At 39.7% G+C, this 18,755-nt stretch overlaps 1 protein-coding gene across 7 annotated transcripts in view; it reads left to right on the top strand.

Moving 5' to 3' along the window:
- OSBPL3 (oxysterol binding protein like 3) overlaps positions 1 to 18,755 on the top strand; it is a 204,099-nt gene that overhangs the window by 135,634 nt on the left and 49,710 nt on the right. For 5 of the 7 annotated variants that reach the window (XM_077121456.1, XM_077121499.1, XM_077121476.1 and 2 more), the window contains 6 exons: positions 374 to 541; positions 1,159 to 1,282; positions 3,167 to 3,270; positions 3,473 to 3,565; positions 4,655 to 4,811; positions 15,845 to 15,978. In XM_077121456.1, coding sequence (XP_076977571.1) covers positions 374 to 541; positions 1,159 to 1,282; positions 3,167 to 3,270; positions 3,473 to 3,565; positions 4,655 to 4,811; positions 15,845 to 15,978 — 780 coding nt within the window. The remainder of the gene's footprint in view (positions 1 to 373; positions 542 to 1,158; positions 1,283 to 3,166; positions 3,271 to 3,472; positions 3,566 to 4,654; positions 4,812 to 15,844; positions 15,979 to 18,755) is intronic. The other 2 variants (XM_077121490.1, XM_077121509.1) reach the window with 1 other exon arrangement.

The following is an 18,755-nucleotide window of genomic DNA, read 5'->3' on the forward strand; positions in this document are numbered from 1 at the left end:
CTGGTGTTAAGATTTTCCATAGGGATAGGGAAAGCTAGAACTAGAGAATTTGGAAATACTTTAAAAGTCTTATATAAGAATAAATTTCAGTTTGTTTATTTTTATAAAACTGGTACTATTTTGCCTTTTAAAAAATAGCATAACAGTTGGGCTCTTTATAGATTATACAAATATATGCTTTTGAAGACCATTTTTACTTTTCATTTCCTCCTCAAACTTTTCTCCACAGATTACAAAAAAATGTTAACTGCGATGTTATTTCTACATTTAGGCATGTACCAACATAAAAAGAGTGTTTGGTGTAACCTTAATTTGGTGAATAGTCTCAGTGAGTGCCTCTCTCGTTCACCCCTTGCATTTTCACATGTTTTAGGTGAAGTCAGAAGATGTCTTTGATGAGTGGGTAACCACGCTCCGCCACCACAGGATGTACCGTCAGAACGAAATTGCCATGTTTCCACACGAAGTTAATCACTTTTTCTCAGGGCCCTCTGTCACCGACTCCACATCTGGGGTGTTTGACCCCATTTCAAGCAGGAAGGTAATAAGTGCTTTGTCAGTAATGAACATAAAAGAAGGGGCAGCTTTGTTGAAGGAGTACTATCAGGGGAGCTGCGTCTGAGGGACCTGTCTGAGGCAGGTTTGGGGGGAGTTGCAGGGTAAACTTGAGGCTGGTCTTTAATTAGCTGTGTTTGCTCAATCAGTCAGATCCAGGACCAAATGAGTATCTATTAACTGTTAAGAAAGTAACTGAAGAATAGCATGCAAGGAGGAATACAGTATCTTCACATGTTGTAGCTTTCTCTTGACCACTTTGACTTTGTTTTTCTTGTCTGATTGTAAAATGCAGTAAGTATATTTATGGCTATGCAGGATTGCAAAATCTTTCCCAACATTTATTTCATGAGTTTGGTATAATTAACATTTGACAGGAGAATAAATAAAGACCACAGTCCAAGGCCCCGTAGCTTGGTCTGGCTAAGTTGGGGCAACAGCTGAGGTCTTAGAGTGGCCTGTGGAATGCTTTGCCAGACACTTCTTCCTCGTTACGGTCGATGGCTTCCATCAGCCATGAGGCTACTCTGTTATCCTTTACCCCCAGTGTTCCCTCTGGACTGTGTTTTCATTTGTAATGTGCTTTTGTTGTCTGTGGAACAGCGTAGCAGTATATCACAACAGAATTCATTTCAAACCGGAAGCAATTTGTCATTTTCATGCGGTGATGAGACACGTGTTCCATTATGGTTGCAATCTTCAGAGGAAATGGAAAAATGCTCAAAAGGTAAAGTGGTTTGAAACCTCTGCTGCTTTCTCTCACAGCTCTTAAAGTATACTATTTTGTATTTACAACTTACATGAACTTGTATGCCTCATCTTGACTCACCTACATTCCCACTTTTATTTTCCTTGGTAACGTTGTATGCATGATCAAAAAGACACCTTCCTTGCAGAGCCTTACATCTCTACCTGAGTGTGCATGTGGAGAGGTTTTCTCTCTTTCCTACTCTCCCTCCTTATGTCTGATTTTCACCATGGGTCCACTAAATTACAGTCTCCAGGGGTAGGGTCTGGACAGCTTTTTTTTTTTTTGGTATGCTGGGGGGGTCACATTTCATTATTTTTCCATGTTAGCATCCCATTATTGCAGCACCATTTGTTGAATTTTTGTTTGTTAGTTTGTTTTGCTTGTTTGTTTTTTGGGGAAGTGCATGGACTGGGAATTGAACCCAGGTTTCCTGCATGGCAGGAGAGAATTCTACAACTGAACTACCCTGGCACCCCCCAGTGCCAAAAATGATTCTCATATTCACTCAAGATTGAGAATCATTGTTCTAGAGGTGAGTAGGTAAACCAAATCTAAGCCCCATTAGATGGGTGTTCTCAATCCTGGCTATACACTAGAGTCACCAAGAGAGCTCCTAAAATACAGATAGGCAATGCCCAAGCCCCTCTTCCAAAGAACCTGATTTGGAACGAGGGTTGAGAACCCTGCTGTGAGGAATCTCACCATTCCAAAAATTAATTAGCTAAAACTTACCTGGAATGCTACCTCTGTCTCCCACAAATCACCAGTGTAGATGATTTAAATCAGGGCGTTCTGATTTAATTGCCAGGGGTGGGGCTTAGATTATATAATTAAGAAATTTTCTCCAGGTGATTCTAAAGTGTAGCCAAGGTTGAGAACCACCACTATTAGAGACACATGCCAGGTGGTAGCCTTGAAAATTGCATTTGTTCTTGGGGACATTTAGGCTTTGCCCCTTCAATAAACATCACTCTGAGTGGTATCTTGGGGCATGTGGTTCATGGACCAGTGCTTTGGCATGGCTGGGAACTTGTTAGAAACGCAGAGTCTCAGGCTCACCTCAGATATACTGAATCATACACTGGGAGTGGAGCCTAGTGAGCTATGGCTTAACACATTCTCCAGCAGATTCTGATGATACTTTTTAAAGTTTGAGAACCACTATCCAGAGGCATCTGTACCTGGACTGTCCAGCAGAAACAGCCATTAGCCTCCAGTGAATGGACAATTGTGGACTCTCTTCTGAGCAGACTGTTGGATCAGTACTCTCAGGTCCATTTGCAGCCCTGCAGGGCATTCTCATGGCTCTCATGCAGTTCCCCAATGGACAATGTGACCTTCATTTTCCTTTCATCAATTCAGTTTACATTGAGTCCTTAGAAGTGGATAGTGGCAGGCTGGTACTGCGAAGTTGGTAACAGCGATGATGCTGCTGTTAGCTCAATTCACTTAGTGCTTCCTGTGCGCCAGGTGCTCCTCTAAGCACTCTGTGTATGCCGACTCGCTAACTCTCAGGACAGTCCTGTGAGCTGGGTGCTATCGTTATCCCCATTGCTTACATGAGGAAGGTGAGGCACGGAGAAGTCGTGTGGTCTGCCCAGGACTCCCAGCTCATTAAGTGGATTCAGACCAAGTGGTCTGCTTCCAGATCCATCCCCTTACCCAGTGTGCTCTACTCCCTCTCCTGTAGAAAGGAAGTAGCCTTTCTTATTCTCACAGATATAAAATCAAATATAGAACAATAAGAAAAATAGCTGGCACCTAGCATAGTAAAGTTTGAATGCCAAGAAAATGCTGTGAGTCCTCCCTTTCTCCCCCTTGCTAATGGAGAATTATGAGGACTGTCCCCCTCTCCCACAGACCTGGCGCACTGTCACACCTACCTGGTGGAAATGAGCCAGCTCCTGCAAAGCATGGATGTCCTACATCGGACGTATTCGGCACCAGCTATCAACGCCATCCAGGTTAGCCAGATCCCTCTTTTGTTTGCATTCTGGCATTCTGCTTTCCTTTTTCCTCCCCAGCCTTTGACTAACCATGGGATGTTGTCTGCTCGGTTGCTGCAGCCAAACTCAAGGGGATGGAGATGTTCACTTTGCTGGGCATTTATTCCTATTGGTTTGGTGGATCTTATGTCTGTCCTCTCTTTCCTGTTTTGAAACAAAGGGTGGAGCTTTTGAAAGTCCCAAAAAAGAAAAAAGATTGCACAGGAGGTGGCGGTCCAGAGCTATTGGCAAAGATGCTAAAGGAACACTGCAGGTAACCATTGCCCCCTTCAGTAGGTCACCTTATTTTCTAGTCCTGCTCTGCATGCCATATGCTGAGGTCTGCTTTTACTCAAATAGAATATAACATGAGTGAACATTATGTAGTTATTTTTCTCATAAATACCTATTACAGAGATATGAATTTAACCACTTAGAATGTCTGGGTACCAGAATAAGCATGCAATGGGTACTGACATGGCGAGAGAATGTTTTCTAAGAGAAAAATGGCATGAAGTTGGAGGGGCTGCAGCCCTCCAACTCTCAGTTTTTCCTTCTCTAACATTTAGGCTGCCCTGTGCCCTGCTTGGGTGTGTGCCTTGTTTTGTGGCTGCTGTGGCTGTGTGCTCTGACCCACCTCTTCTGTGGATGCTCAGTGACTGTATCATCCTTTGAACCCTCTGGCCTGGGTCTCTGGGAAGAGAGCATTGTGCAGATTCTCTTTTACCTCCTGTCTCCAACTTCCCAGTCCCCCAGCGGAAGTTCACAGTGTTACACCACAGCTGCCTTTTCCAGTGTCCAGCTAAGCAAGAGGCCAAGATTTGCTGCTATTCAATTAAAACAATGTCAGAGTCAAAATAAAACATAAACGTTGACATAGATCATCTGATATGCTCTTATGCACTCTTTGGTTCAAGGCACTTTATGCTTTTAAAGTGAAGAGTGCTCCATGTACAAATACGTCGGAAGTCACATTGTTTTATAGAAGCACCAGGTGCAAATAACAAAATGCATTTTTAAACTTGTCCACTCTTTGCAACCTAGATGTAGGATGCTTTTCGCCAGGATGAAGGAATTGAGAATTAAATGTGAAAGAGCCTGGCAGCTTTAGATGTCCTTTTCAACCTATAACTTTATTGCTCCTATTATTTCCAAAAGAATATATGATTTCTCAAGAAGGCAGTACAAGTTGCTCTGGAAAGTGTTTTCTTGAGTTTTCATTTATTTTTCCTTTAAGTTATCACTCAGTAGGAGACATAGCTATAAAATACTCTTTTCTTACTACTTTCCAAACATAGTACTAAGTAAATATTCTAATCAATCTGCATCTGAAAAGAAGTATCTTCTTTTGGTGTCACTTTAGGTCCCTAAACCTTTCTCTGGCCCTGTAAGACTGCACTCCTCCAATCCTAATTTGTCAACACTAGATTTTGGAGAAGAGAAAAATTATTCTGATGGCTCTGAAACCTCATCAGAGTTTTCTAAAATGCAAGAAGATCTATTTCATATTGCCCATAAAGGTAAATGAGTTTTCTTTCTTCCTAATGTGCTTGATGAAAAAGTTAAATACATGTAGGGGGAATGTCCATAGAGAGCAGATCTTGGTTGGTTCATTTTCTGCTCTATTAAGATTTGGGGCAACCTCATTGTTTTTTTATTTCCCTGATAATGGCATGAAGTTTCATTTTAAGCCCTTGGGTGAGATAACAGAGTTTTAGGTTTACTGTAAAAGCTGAGCAATTCATATCCAACTGATAACAGTGTAAATTGGTACTTCTGTGGGAGGTAATTTGACTTTATGTTTAAACTTTTTTTTTTGTAATCTGCCTGTCCAGCAATTCTACTTTAAGGAATTCATTTGTAGAAATTAATTTATAATTTATCCAAACAAAGATATCCATTGTGGTATTGTTTACATGTTCAACATCATTAGCCATTAGGGAAATGAAAATTAAAACCATGATAATATGTCACTATACACCTGTTAGAGCAACTAAAATTTAAAAATGCTGACAGTACCAAATGCTGATGAGAATATCTCAGGTATAGCCACTCTGGAAAATCATTTGACAGTTTTTATATATAAAACTAAACATGCATTTTCTGTTGCACTCCTGGGCATTTGCCCCAGAGAAATGAAAACTTGTGTCTGCACAAAAACTTATACACAAATAGGTGTGTTCAGAGCAGCTTTATTTGTAGTAACTGAAGACTAGGAACAACCCAAATGGGGCAGGCCATGGTGGCTCAGCAGGCAAAATTCTCACTTACATGCAGGAGACCCAGATTCCTTTCCTGGTGCCTGCCCATGCCAAAAAAAAAAACAACAAAAAAACCCCAAATGCCCTTCAGCGGATAAGTGGTTACACAAACTAGCACATCCATACAATGGAGTACTACTCAGCAATAAAAAGGAACGAGCTATTGACACATGTAGCAACTTAGATGGATCTCAAGGACATGCCAAGTGAAAAGAGCCAATCTCAAATGTTACATGCCACTTATATGATTCCACTTATATAACATTCTTGAAAGGAAAAAATACATACTGAGGGAGAAGACGTTAGTGTTTGGCAGATATTAGGTGCAGGAAGGAGGTATAGGGGAAGGACATGAGTATAACTACAAATAGGGTAATAAAGGGATCGCATGGTGATGGAAAGTTCTTTATCATGATTGTGGTGATGGTTACATGTATCTACATGTGATAAAATTGCATTGAACTAGCCTCACACATACACAAATTAGTGCATGTGAAACTGGTGAAGCAGAAACAAGGTCTGTAGATTTATCAATGTCAGTTTCCTGGTTTGATAATGTACCATAGTTATATAAGAAACGTTTGACAAGAACGAAGATTGCACAACTACAGATGACTATGGTATGCTAGTGTCACTGGTATGAAGGCCAGAATCTTATAATGACCTCAAATTGGATATAGGATACACAGATTTCTCTGTACTGTTTTTGCAACTTTCTGTGAGTCTATAATGATTTCCAAATAAAAAGATTTTTTTTTAAATTGAAGTAACCTAAATGCCAAATAGCAGAGGATTGGATTTTTTTAATGCAACATAATCATATAATGGAATACTCAGCCATAATAATAATAATCAAAGCTTTCTTACACTGAGCACATCACTACCATGTTAAGTGTTTGCTAAACAGTTTACATGTATTGTTTCCTTTAGTTCTAGCAGCTACCTATGGCGTTGGTATTATTATCATCTCCATCATACAGATAAAAAATCTGAAACTCGGAGCAAAGCTGAAGAGCTTCCTGAGGGCTCCACAGCTACAGAGCAACCAATCTGAGACGTGAATCCTAACCTGGGGATCTCCGAGTCTGACTCCTGATCTGGTGTTTTACTGCCAGTGCAGATGGAGTAGTCAGGGTTATTTTGTATTGACATAGAAAGAGGTTCCAACATATCATTAGGTGGAAACAAGACTATAAAACAATATATATGTATGATCCCATTTTTTTTTAAGAAAAGAAGCTATAAGCTTTTGACATATTTGGGCATATAAAAAGGATATGAGGCGGGCCACGGTGGCTCAGCAGGCAAGAATGCTTGCCTGCCATGCCAGAGGACCCGGGCTCGATTCCTGGTGCCTGCCCATGTAAAAAAAAAAAAAAAAAGGATATGCATGAAAAATACACATGATGGAGTGTTGCTATGAATTTAACCATGTCCCCATGATGATATATGTTCAAGTACTAACCATAGGTCCTGTGGAAGTAATGGATCTTTGAAGATGTGACTCATTAATATGAGGCCAAACGGAATCCGGGTGGGCCTCTATCCAGTACTATACAAGTCCTGATGAGCAGAGAGAGTTTGGACAGGGCAGTAGGAGTGAGGGCGAGATAGACGGAGACAGATTGCCACGAGACGGAGGCAGAGAACAGAAACAGAGATTGAGTTATGGATTGCTAGCTAGCCACCACCGAAGTTCAGAGAAGGTGCAGCCTGCTGACCTTGATTTGGACTTCTAGCAGCCTCCAAATCCACGAGACAATAAATTCCTGTTCTTTAAGCCAGCCTGTCTGTGGTATTTGTTACAGCAGCCCTAGGTAAACTAAGGCCAGGGTAGAGCTATAACTGCTTATTATTTTCTTTCTGCTTATCTTTTTTTCTTAATTTTTATATATTAATCATTGTTTTTAATGGTAAAATGGGTTAAAAATTTTTGAAAGGGGAGGGCAGTGATTGAAGTGGGAAGGGAGAAGAGTCCCTGCACTCCACTGCCTTCTTCTTCTAACCTCACTTTTTTTTTTCCTTCACTTTATTTATTCTCTCAGCTCTCGCTTCCCTGCAAAATCTAAAATGTATAATTGGTTATGAGGAAAACATTTTGTGCTTTTAAAAATTCCCAGTTCAAACTCTTGTCCTAACCACCATTAGAACTTTCTGTCAGTGTTGTAGAATGCTTCTGTAAACTGCGTAGAATTAGATACCCTGCCTCTGAAAGCTCTTTAAACACTCCTTTGGGCATTCTCTGCTATTAATGGATCTGTGTAACTAGGTAGTTTTTAAGTTTTGTTGGAGGAAATGCCTATAAAATACCACTGTTATTTTTAATATTATAAACTGCCTTTTTTTTTCTGAAATGAGAAGATCATGCCTCCTTTCAGAAGGGAAAGTTCTGAATTTTTACTCCGTTGAAGAAGCTGCTTCCTCAGCAAGACAGAGGCGACTATTTTGTGTCGACCCATTGATCCCGTCTTCCTGCTGAGGTCTGAACCTCGTTGGAAATCTATAATGGGCCTCAACCAGCTGCTCTGTCTCTGCCGGCTTTGTGAAAACTAGCTGGCTGCAGGGCTGCCTCCTGCCTAGACTAGGTCAAGGTTTGTGCTCGAGAAAAGCCCAGGTGCATTTATCAGCCTGCAACCCATGGGCTCAGGGACAGTGAATTCCACAGGGAGCCTGACGAGTGTTTCATTCCTATGGTTTTATGGTATACTGACAGAGATGGAAAGAACTCCCTCTTCCAAGTTCAGAGAGTCCCTCAAACACAGACTGTAATCCAGGGGCCCATGGAATAAAGACAGTGCTTGGGTTCACTCTTATTCCTGTGATCTTACGTACTCTTTCACTTCCAGGTGGTCAAGCTCTAAGTATCTTTTCCTTTCTTTTCTTTTTTTTTTCTTTAACTTTTTTTATTGTATAATATAACATATACAAAGCAAAGAAAAAAGCAATAGTTTTCAAAGCTGTCTGCAGCATGTAGTTACAGGACAGATCCCAGAGTTTGCCATGGGCTGCCATACCATCATCTCAGATTTTTCCTTCTAGCTGCTCCAGAATATAGGAGTCTAGAAGGAATAAGTATTTTTTTTCATCACAATTAACTTTTTGTTTGTTTTGTGAAAAATAGCACATATACAAAAAAGCAATAAATTTCAAAGTACAGCACAACAGTTAGTTATAGAATAGGTTTCAGAGCTTGGCATGGGCTACAGTTCCACAATTTTAGGTTTTTACTTCTAGCTGCTCTTAGATGCTAGAGACTAAAAGAAATATCAACATAATGATTCAGCAATCATAGTCATTTGTTAAATCCTACCTTCCCTGTTTAACTCCACCATCATCTTTGATCTTTCTATCCCACTCTTTAGGGGTATTTGGGTTATACCCAGTTTACCTTTTTCATGTTGGAAGGGGCTGTCACTAATATGGAGTAGGAAGATGGAACTAGCTGATGTTCTGGAGAGGCTGACCCCTCTAGGTTTCAGGATTTATCTGGTCCAGGGACCCATCTGGAGGTTGTGGGTTTCTTGAAAGTTACCCTAGTACATGGAACCTTTTGTAGAATCTCAAATATTGCCCTAGTTGTTCTTTAGGATTGGCTGGAATGGTTTTGGTTGGGGTTTGGCAAGTTATGATTGGTAGCAAGTTCTAACTGAAGCTTGTGTTAGAGTGACCTCCAGAGTAGCCTCTCGACTCTGTTTGAACTCTGCCAGCCACTGATACCAAGCCCTAAGCATCTGATCTTACTTTCTTATTTTGGTTCTTATGAGTTTCTCTAGCACTTTGTTGACTGCAACACTGTTCTATTGACTGTGATTCCAGAGCAGCTGAACTAAAATCAAGAATTCTACTGATGTAGCATAGTCTTTGTGACCGGGTGCTTTCTCTTCAACTTAGTTAAATGCATCTAACTTACTGTTTTATAGAAGTTAAATCAAATCATCTCCTTACTGTTTTGTAGAAGTTAAATCAAAATGGTAAGCAACCAATATATGTAACCCATTTCTAGGGCAGGCCACGGTGGCTCAGCAGGCAAGAATGCTTGCCTGCGATGCCAGAGGACCCAGGTTCGATTCCTGGTGCCTGCCCATGTTAAAAAAAAAAAAAAGAAAGAAAAGATGTAACCCATTTCTAGTTTAAAAAGAAGTTTTTATATATATATATATTATAAGCTTTAAATCTTATTTTTTATGATTTACACTGAACTAATTCTTACTGGTTCATGTTTCTACTTTTTATGTGTATTGACACACATGTAAGCAACCAGAGAACAAACGTACTAAAACCTAAAAATTGGAAGTAATTTGCATTAGCTTTTACGTTTCTCAAAATGTATTTAATCTCTTCCTTTACCCATAAAACCCATTAACAGAAAAAAGAATTCCATGATTAAAAATGTTTGGGACACATTGCTGACTATGGTTCTCTTGGGATCTACAGCAAAGAAATCTAGTAAATATTAAAGGCCCTGAGAAGTTCTGCAGCAAAACTTGTTAGCTTTGTTTAGCTCATTTTCAGTGTTATTTGGGAAACTTCCCCCCACTGTGCCCCACCCCTTTTAGTTAACAGCGGTTAATAACCTGAAACTAAAATTCCTGAGAAACATACTCCAGAAAGCAGTGTAAATGTAAGCCTTTTAGGAGCTAACCGTATACACTGCTGCATCAGAAGGTCTGGCCATCAAACTCTAGGCCACCGCTGTGATAGGATGAGGGACTTTGACTCACCGACCAGTTTCTCTGGGCCTCAGTTGCCTCATCTGTTAAATGTCCTCAAGTATTTGTCCTGTCTCTTTTGGGTCTTTTACTCTGTAATTACCTTCTATGGTTAATTACTTTGCACCTAATAGAAAGAATTAATACTGTTGTTTATTGTTACAAGACTGTTTTAGGAGAGAGAGTTCTAGTAGCAGAAACAGAAATGGCCAAATTTGGTAAGCTTATTTAGGGTGGGAAAGCAAGTAATAGAATAGAGCCAGAGTCAGGGTGCTTTCGATAGAAGTGGATGTTCAAATTCTGCCTTGGAAGGGAAAAAAAGTGACACTTTCTCAGTAATTTTGCAACTTCTAGAAGGCATTTTATAAGGCATGAGGGAATCCTCATTTACAAATATAAAAGTTAAAAGTGGAATAAAGTTAAGCCATATTAAATTAATTGATACTTTTGTTTCTGGAATTTTTTTCCTCTGTTGAGTCTTAAAACTGTTGAGTGATCATTTTCCAAACTGTTTTAGCTCATAGAAGCATTGAATAAAAAGCCAAGTATGTCACAGTGATATCGCTTTCATAGACTAAAAGATTTATGCCATAAAGAAAAGCAGATCATTTACTGACAGTAAATTAGAATTCAGTGTAAAAGCATGCTGAACAATTGGATCCATGTAACAAATAAATAAGTAGGACTATTTAATAAAATTAAATCTAAATCAGTATATCTAAATCAAAGCCATATGAATATAATATGGGTTGGAAAATATCTTAAAACCATAGAAATCTTGTGAAAGTTTGAAAATTAGAGGAAGCAGATCACAGAAGATCAAATCATCCCAAATATCTTGGGAAAAGCCCAACATGTGTTTTTCATGAAAAAGAAGGAAAGAAAATGAGTTCTGCTGTGTGTGAGATGCCCTATGACTGTAAGATTTCTCATTGTTTCCTGAGATATGAGCATTATCCACATCTATACATGTGGAAACTGAGGATTTGTCTAAAGCCCAGACAGCAGTAGGCGGATGAGGTAGGATTTAGGTTTGCCTTATTACAAAATCTCTTTCCACTGCCCCCATGTGGGTGGTACCCCTGTATTCTTAACTGTTCCTCAAGACCTTAATCTTTTTGGATGCTGAGAAAATTCTAAAGAAGGAGCTTAATAAGTAGAGCCCAGGTGTCCTTCAGTCTCTGAACTCAGCCTCCAAAGCAGGATTCTATATTCTCACTTCCTAACTCAGTGAAAGAATGGCATGGAAGCCCAATGAAATGGCACAGGTAGTGACCACCAAGAGTCAACGTGATTCCATTACTGTCAGATTACTGGAATCACCTCATTTCCTCTCTTTAAGGAAGACATTTGGGCTGTTGAGTAACAAGCTTACAGACTCACAAATCAGGGAGATGTGTTAGATGAAGCTGCATTTCAGCATGACATCTTACATGTTTTATTTTTGTTCCCTCTAGTCTTCTTGCTCTTTCCAAAGTTTACATTTTAAATTGTCACATATCTACTGAAACATGCAAAAAATATATTATAAAATAGTTAATTATATATCCATCCCAATCACAGACCAAGAAACAGAACCCACTGCCAGCCCCTTCCATGCCCCCTATGGCTCCTTTTCCCATCACACTGTCCTCCCTCCCAAAAAGAACCACTGTTCTGTCTTTCAGAGTAATCACTTTCCTGCTTTTCATTATCTTCTAATCACCTATGGATGCACATACTTTATATATATATATGCTTCTGCAAAAATGTGAAATGTTGTATACTGTTTGGCTTTCTACTCTTCCTCTTTATAGATAAGAAAATGTTCCCATTTCCTTAATTAGTCTCCAGAAACCCTAATTGTGTGAAGCTTCTTGTGTTCATTTCCGGGGGTTTCTGGTAGTCAAACCCAGCCTGTGTCCCTCTCCCTTAGTACAGCAAGGGCATCTGAGAAATAAATGAAGACCGTCTGAGGAGGAAACAAGTAAACAGACATGCCATAATGGGCTTCCAATATTTGAAGCCCATGAGAGAGGAAGTAGACCGGTTTGGCAATGAGGAGACACACAGGTAAATGTTGACTTACAATCAGAATGCGCTCTCTCGTTAGCCCCCTGAAGGGGGATGAACTGGTTTCAGAGAGAACCAGTGAGTGATCTGAGAAGCTTGGGCTAAAAGAGTGTTTGGCAAGGAAGCTGGAAATGCAGAGGAGTGGGTCATTCATGGGGCAGCGTGGCCTTGGTGATCTTTGAGGATTTTTTGTAGCTCTGAGCAACTAAAACTTTCTCTGTGACTTTGTTTATGATCAGGTATCCACAGACATGATCCACGCATATGAATCTTTCAATTTTTTTAAGCTTTTTATTTTCCTCTAGTAAATTTTGGAATTGCTTTAGAAATAAATAAGAAAGCACCCCAGTGACAGAATATTCCTGACCTCAGGGGTCTTGTATCTAAAAATTAATATAAATGTGGCCCCCCATGAGCAGCCTCTAATCGTGTGTGTTGGGTCATTAGGTGGCTGTGAATGACCACTTTTATGTCCTCCAAATGGGCCCTTAAACGTCATTGAAGAAATTTAGTGCATATAAGGGCTATGCACTAAATGGTCAGACAATTTAGAAACCATTGCAAACCTTACAATTAAATGTAGTAACTATGTAAATTTCTTTTAGCTTCTTTTGTGCCCAGCAGTTTTCTCAGCTGTACATTTTGAACCAAATAGTGTATGTTCTGCTGATTTTTAAAAATTTCATAGGAATCTTCTAGTTTAGTAGAAAACCTGATTTTACTGCAGGTGATCCGAAAGCCAAAGGAATTGGTTTGGCAAAGTGGCAGCCAGCTGTGCGCCACATTTATTTAATTTAGAGCAATAAAGATAGTGAAGTGGTGGTTCCCTCAGGACACATGCAGATGGGCCCCGAGAGAGAAAGAAAGGGGGTTCCAAAAGGGGATTAAAAGTACATCAAAATGGGGTGATACAGGGTGGGCCACGGTGGCTCAGCAGGCAAGAATGCTTGCCTGCCATGCCAGAGGACCCGGGTTCGATTCCTGATGCCTGCCTCGTGTAAAAAAAAAAAAAAAAAAAAAGAGGGCGGTACAACAGTAGCTCAGTGGCAGAATTCTCACTTGCTGTGCCAGAGACCCAGGTTCAATTCCTGGAGCCTGCCTATACTAAAAAAAGAAAAAAGAAAAGAAAAAAATAAGTACATCAAACGCAGTGACTTCCTGGTGTGGCCTACTGCTCTCCTGCTGAGCTGCTCTTCTAGGACTCAGACTTGGATGGATATAGATTTTGGTCCGTCCTTTATTCATAGAACCACTAACCTGCCTGACATTTACAGCATTGTTCTGGCAAAAGACTAAAAGAACTACTGCCCAAACTTCAAGAGAATGCAGTCACGCCACTTCCATCCTCACGCATGCATCTCTTTCATCATCCTCACTGCCATTATCACAGTACCTAACATTTATTATGTGTTACATGGATGCATTGTGCCAAGTCCTTTATGTGCATTTTCTTATTTAATCCTCATAGCAAGCTTATGAAATGAATGCTGTTATTATCCTCCTTTACAAATGAGGAAACTAGAAGTTCAGACATTTTGTATACTTTCCACGGTCATGCAGCTAATAAGTGATGGGGCTGGGAAGACTCCAGGGCTGACTTTGGAGCCTGCACTATCAATCACTCTCTTGTACTGTCCAATATTTTCCTCATTTGAATTATTTAAATCAAAGAGTTAAGCATATTCTGTAGACATATTAGAAAATGTCAATATTGTTGACTCTTACCTTCTTTGTCAGAAGAAGCACCATATCTGTGTGTTTGTGTTTCTAAACCAATTGCTTATTTGTACTAAGTGAAGGTGCAGTAAGTCCATCTCTAAATGCCCCGACCTCTGATGAGGTCAGTAGCAGCCTATAGAGATGTTCAGTTGTCCTCATGCTATGGAATGAATGAACTAAGTCAGTGATGCCTGTTTAGTTTCCATGTTTCTAAATAGGCCACTCTTGGATAATGATACCTCTAAAAATGCAACCCTGTGGAATTCAATAACATGTCAGGCCATTTGAGAAGTATATCTTTGATCGCTTCCTTCTTTGGCCCTCTGAAAATAAAATATAATGAATGAGATTGCAAAGATAATATTCAAATGCGATATATATGATAAGTAATTTAGATGACACTTTTGTCATCCCTGAGAGATAATTTGTACATTTTGTGATCAAACCTGATGAATTTTGGGCTATATGTATTAATGGTTTTTAGAACTTCAGTTTAAGCTTTTGAGTACCTAATAATACTAAGATGTCATTGTACCTAAATGCTCAGTCCAGTTAACAGAGTAGATGAATGGCAAGTTTAGAGGTGGGTAATTCTGGGTCAGGAAGATGGTAGGTGACACCTTAATTTGAAATAATTCCAAACTTACAGAAAAGTTGCAAGAATATTACAAAGAACAACCAATACCCTTTTATCCAGACTTGACATTTTTGTAATATTTTGCCATGTTTTTCTCTCTCTTTCTAAACACACACGTGTTTATTTTTCCGAACCATCTCAGTGGGATTCATACAGCTTAGATATCTATCTTTACCTCTTTATATTCTATTATATGTTTTCTAAGAATAGGGATATTGTTTTACATAACCACAGGATAGTTATCAAACTCAAGAAATTTAGCACTAAAGCAATATTTTTATCCATTCTCCCTTCCATATTCTAATTTTTCAGTTATCCCAATAATGCCTTTTTATAGGTTTTTTTTTTTTTTTTTTTTTTTTTTTTTTTTTTTTTTATGGCATGGGCAGGCTCTGGGAATTGAGCCCAGGTCTCTGGCATGGCAGGTGAGAATTCTGCCACCGAGCCACCCTTGCACCACCCTCCCAATAATATCTTTTAATAGCATTTTATCCCTTCAATACAGGATCTGGTCCTTGGTCAAATACTGCATTTACTTGTCATGTCTCTTTAGTCTCCTTTAGTTGGGAACAGTTCCTAACCCTTTCTTTCTCTTTTATAAAGTTGACATTTTTTGTGGAATACAGGCCAGTTTTTAACAATAGGATGTTTCTCGTTTGGGGGTTGTGTGATGTTTCAGGTTCAGCTTTCATATCCCTGGTCAGCATACCACAAAGGTTGTGTTTCTCTCAGGGTGTTATACCGAGAGACACCCAAAGTCCATCTGCCTCTCATTGGTGATTAATTTTTATCAACTCATTAAGATTTCATCTTGTTTTTTCACTTTAGTTTTACTGATTTCCTCCGATTGGTTTTCAAACATTTTCAGTCTTTGGGGTACAAGCAAAACTAAATGCTGACAATTGAGAATCCAGAAGCATAGTCCTTTCAAGTGTCAAAGTATTCATAAATCAGCAAAATACAATAAAATATAAATCATGGATATTTATAGTGAGCAGGGGCCTCAGAATTGACAAATGTATTTTTTAATGTCAATTTCCAGTATCCATTTGCCATACTTAGAGATATTCAAGGTTGTTGTTAATTTTCGTGTAGAAAAAAATCACTTTTCTGCATTTTGTTTTTAAGTTATGCCTCTTCCTTTATTCCTTTTTATAATGGTTATATCGTTCTAGTTTACTTCACTTTACGGTCAGCTTTTAATACCATCTCAGCGGAAAGAGAGAAGATGAAGCAGCTGATGGAGCAGGATGTGGTCTCTTCCTCGCCGTCGGCCCAGGCCCTTGGTCTGAAGCGTGCCCTCTCCTCCGTAAGTTAGACCTGCAAATGTGTGCAAAGGCCAGGACTTTGTCATGTTGCCCGTTTACTTGGTTGTGCTGAAAATTCATGATTGAGAAAACCAAACGGATTATCCAACTTTTATTCTAATTTCGTCAGATCTATTTATTCTAAATACCGAAATTCAGTCTGACCCAAATCCTAGCAGCTGGTATTTTATTAAGGGTTAGATACTTTAAGTTTGGTTTCCTCCTATTTAATTTTTTAAAATATTTTTGTTTGTTTCCATGAAACGTTAGTTGTGTGTTTGTGTGTGTGTTATACAGACATGTTTGTTAGTGCCTACAAAATCTGATGATTTGGAGGGTATTTTTGGCTTTGAGACCCCACAAGCGTGGATGACCTTCCAAATATCAGGGGTTGGAGTGAAATTTAAAATTCACGCTCTTCTCTTTTCTACTGCAAAGGACTGATCCCATTTAGCTCTCTTTCAAAGGTGTGAAAGTTAGTTTGTTTACTTAGATAGCGCAAAACAATTTTCTTCCCGAGGCACAAAGAGATGAGTCATATAGAAGTGTCTGCTGGGTGACCTTTGTTGCTTTGTAACAACAGAAACATCATGTCAGACCTCACAAGTTTTTCAGCAAGCTGCCCTGTGACTCACTCTCTGTCTCTCTTTAATCACTTTCAGCACATTCCTCAGCATAGTTGGGCTCCATTGATACCTGTGTCCTAGAACCCTTCTTTGGATAGCTGCAGCTGTTTGGTTATTCTCTCCCCATTCTCTATCAGGAAGCTGGAGAAATTGTAAAATAGCGTGTTGCTCTTATTCTTTTGCTTATGCTTTGGAATTCCTGCTTTTAAAAGAGAGAGTACCCATCCAAAGCAATTCTGAGTTTTCTATTTACAATCAAATAGGGCAAATTAATTTCAGAATCTTGCTGTCAGAAGCCAAATTGGGGATTGACCTATCTAGGAAGTATCGATTCATGTTTCCTATTCATCATGTCACCAGGAAAAGCAATGCTCTTGGTGTAATTGTCATGATGAGGCCTTTACCGGTACTATGTATTGTTGTTTTATGATACTTAAGGAATATTCACTTGGTGGGCATGCCAATCATGCTGTCTTTGAAAGATAGAAATAGCTTTGACTTATGTGTAAAATAAAATTTAAATGTCTATCCCAAGCAGCTGTGGTTTCTTTAAGATCAGAGAATGAAAACAACCCCCTTTTGGATTATAGTGGAAAGCCAGCTAACTGGACTGTGTGTGCTGTTTAGGCTTGAGAGAAGCCAGGTGGTTCATTCAAGTTGATTTCTTAATGGTCCAGAGCATTTCACCTCATTCCCATCAGGTTGGCTTTTAGTGCATTTCGAAGGTGCCTAAGATGGGCCCCCAACACACCCTTTCTCCATTGTCTCACTCTCCCCTCTCCTCCTCCTGTAGAGATCTGGCCTCATTTTACTAATCTGCTCATGTGGGAACAGCCTTAGAGACCCATTTGGCCATAATATGCAAGGCCAAAGTTGTTTTTACCTTCACAGAGTTCACTCCTCACCAATATTCAGAATTTGGAAAATTAGGATAAAACAGAATAACCTTGTCTCTCCTTTTCTGGCTTAGATTCCTGATTAGATTCTAGACTTGTTTTTTTTTGTTTGTTTTTTTAATATTTATAGTCATCGCAGGACTATTGGGAGGGGTGTTTTTTAGTGTGTGCAATTTTGTTTCTTTTCTTTTGCACTTCTGCCCTTTACCTACAAAGAAAAAGAAACTGCTAAAATACATTTTTGAGGCCATTATAAGATTCTGGCCTCCATACCAGTGACACGTTGGCCAGGAGACACTAGCACACCATAGTCATCTGTAGTTGTGCAATCTTCATTCTTGTCAAACATTTCTTAGAGGATGCTCAAGGATTTAACCCGTACCATCCCTTGGCACTAAAGTGAAGCCAAAAACCTTGTTTGAGATTGAGATGGTGGATGAGACAGTGCCATGTCCTTCTGCTTCTGGCAGACAGGCGCTTGTTGTTTTCTGTAGAAACAGAGCTCGAAGGATATTAAGGAATGATGAGAAAAAAAGAAAGGAAGAAAGAAAGAAAGACACAGACGGGCTCAGGGGGTCTGAAGCTTGAGTTTAGTTCAGACAGACTTCAGACAATTTTATTCTCAACCAGATCCTAGTTATATACCACAGGATGTCAATAGATATGCAGGCATTTCCTGAGGGAGCAAGATTCTTATCTCACAGTGTTCTTCATACTTAACGTAACTGTTTGGGGTAAACATTCTCTTCCTCCCAGACTGCTCTACATAACAATCGCCACAGTTTACCGCTGCCATCCCGAGGCCAGCAGCTTGCAACAAATTCTGTAGGTCTTGCTTTAAACTCTTGGCTTCTACAGGCGCTGTGGACCCTGATGGGTGGGAAGCATTCTGAACTTCCTGGAAGAGAGTCAGGAAGACAGATAGACAGGATGGATCTGTATGCAAGCCCTCATGGAGCTGTTTGTGGGAGTATCTGGGGGTGGGGACGATCCAGTGAATTTGCCCCCTTCCAAAGACAGGTCACTTTGAGAACAGTTGGTCATCGGGTGTATAGGAATATCAGCACTAAGGGAATACCTTCCCTGATCTTTGGGCCAGTTCTCTCATAGTTCAATGGTTGGGTCAGGGAATTGGACCTGCCCAGGGAGAAATAAAAGAGGTCATGGGTGGCCTCACATATGTCACATCTCATCTCTGGGCCACAGTCCTTAGTCCTCATCCAGGTAAGTGAGGTTTGTTTTGGTTTGGTTTGGTTT

The sequence above is a fragment of the Tamandua tetradactyla genome, chromosome 1, assembly GCF_023851605.1.
Source record: "Tamandua tetradactyla isolate mTamTet1 chromosome 1, mTamTet1.pri, whole genome shotgun sequence".
In the NCBI taxonomy this organism is placed as follows: Eukaryota; Metazoa; Chordata; class Mammalia; order Pilosa; family Myrmecophagidae; genus Tamandua; species Tamandua tetradactyla.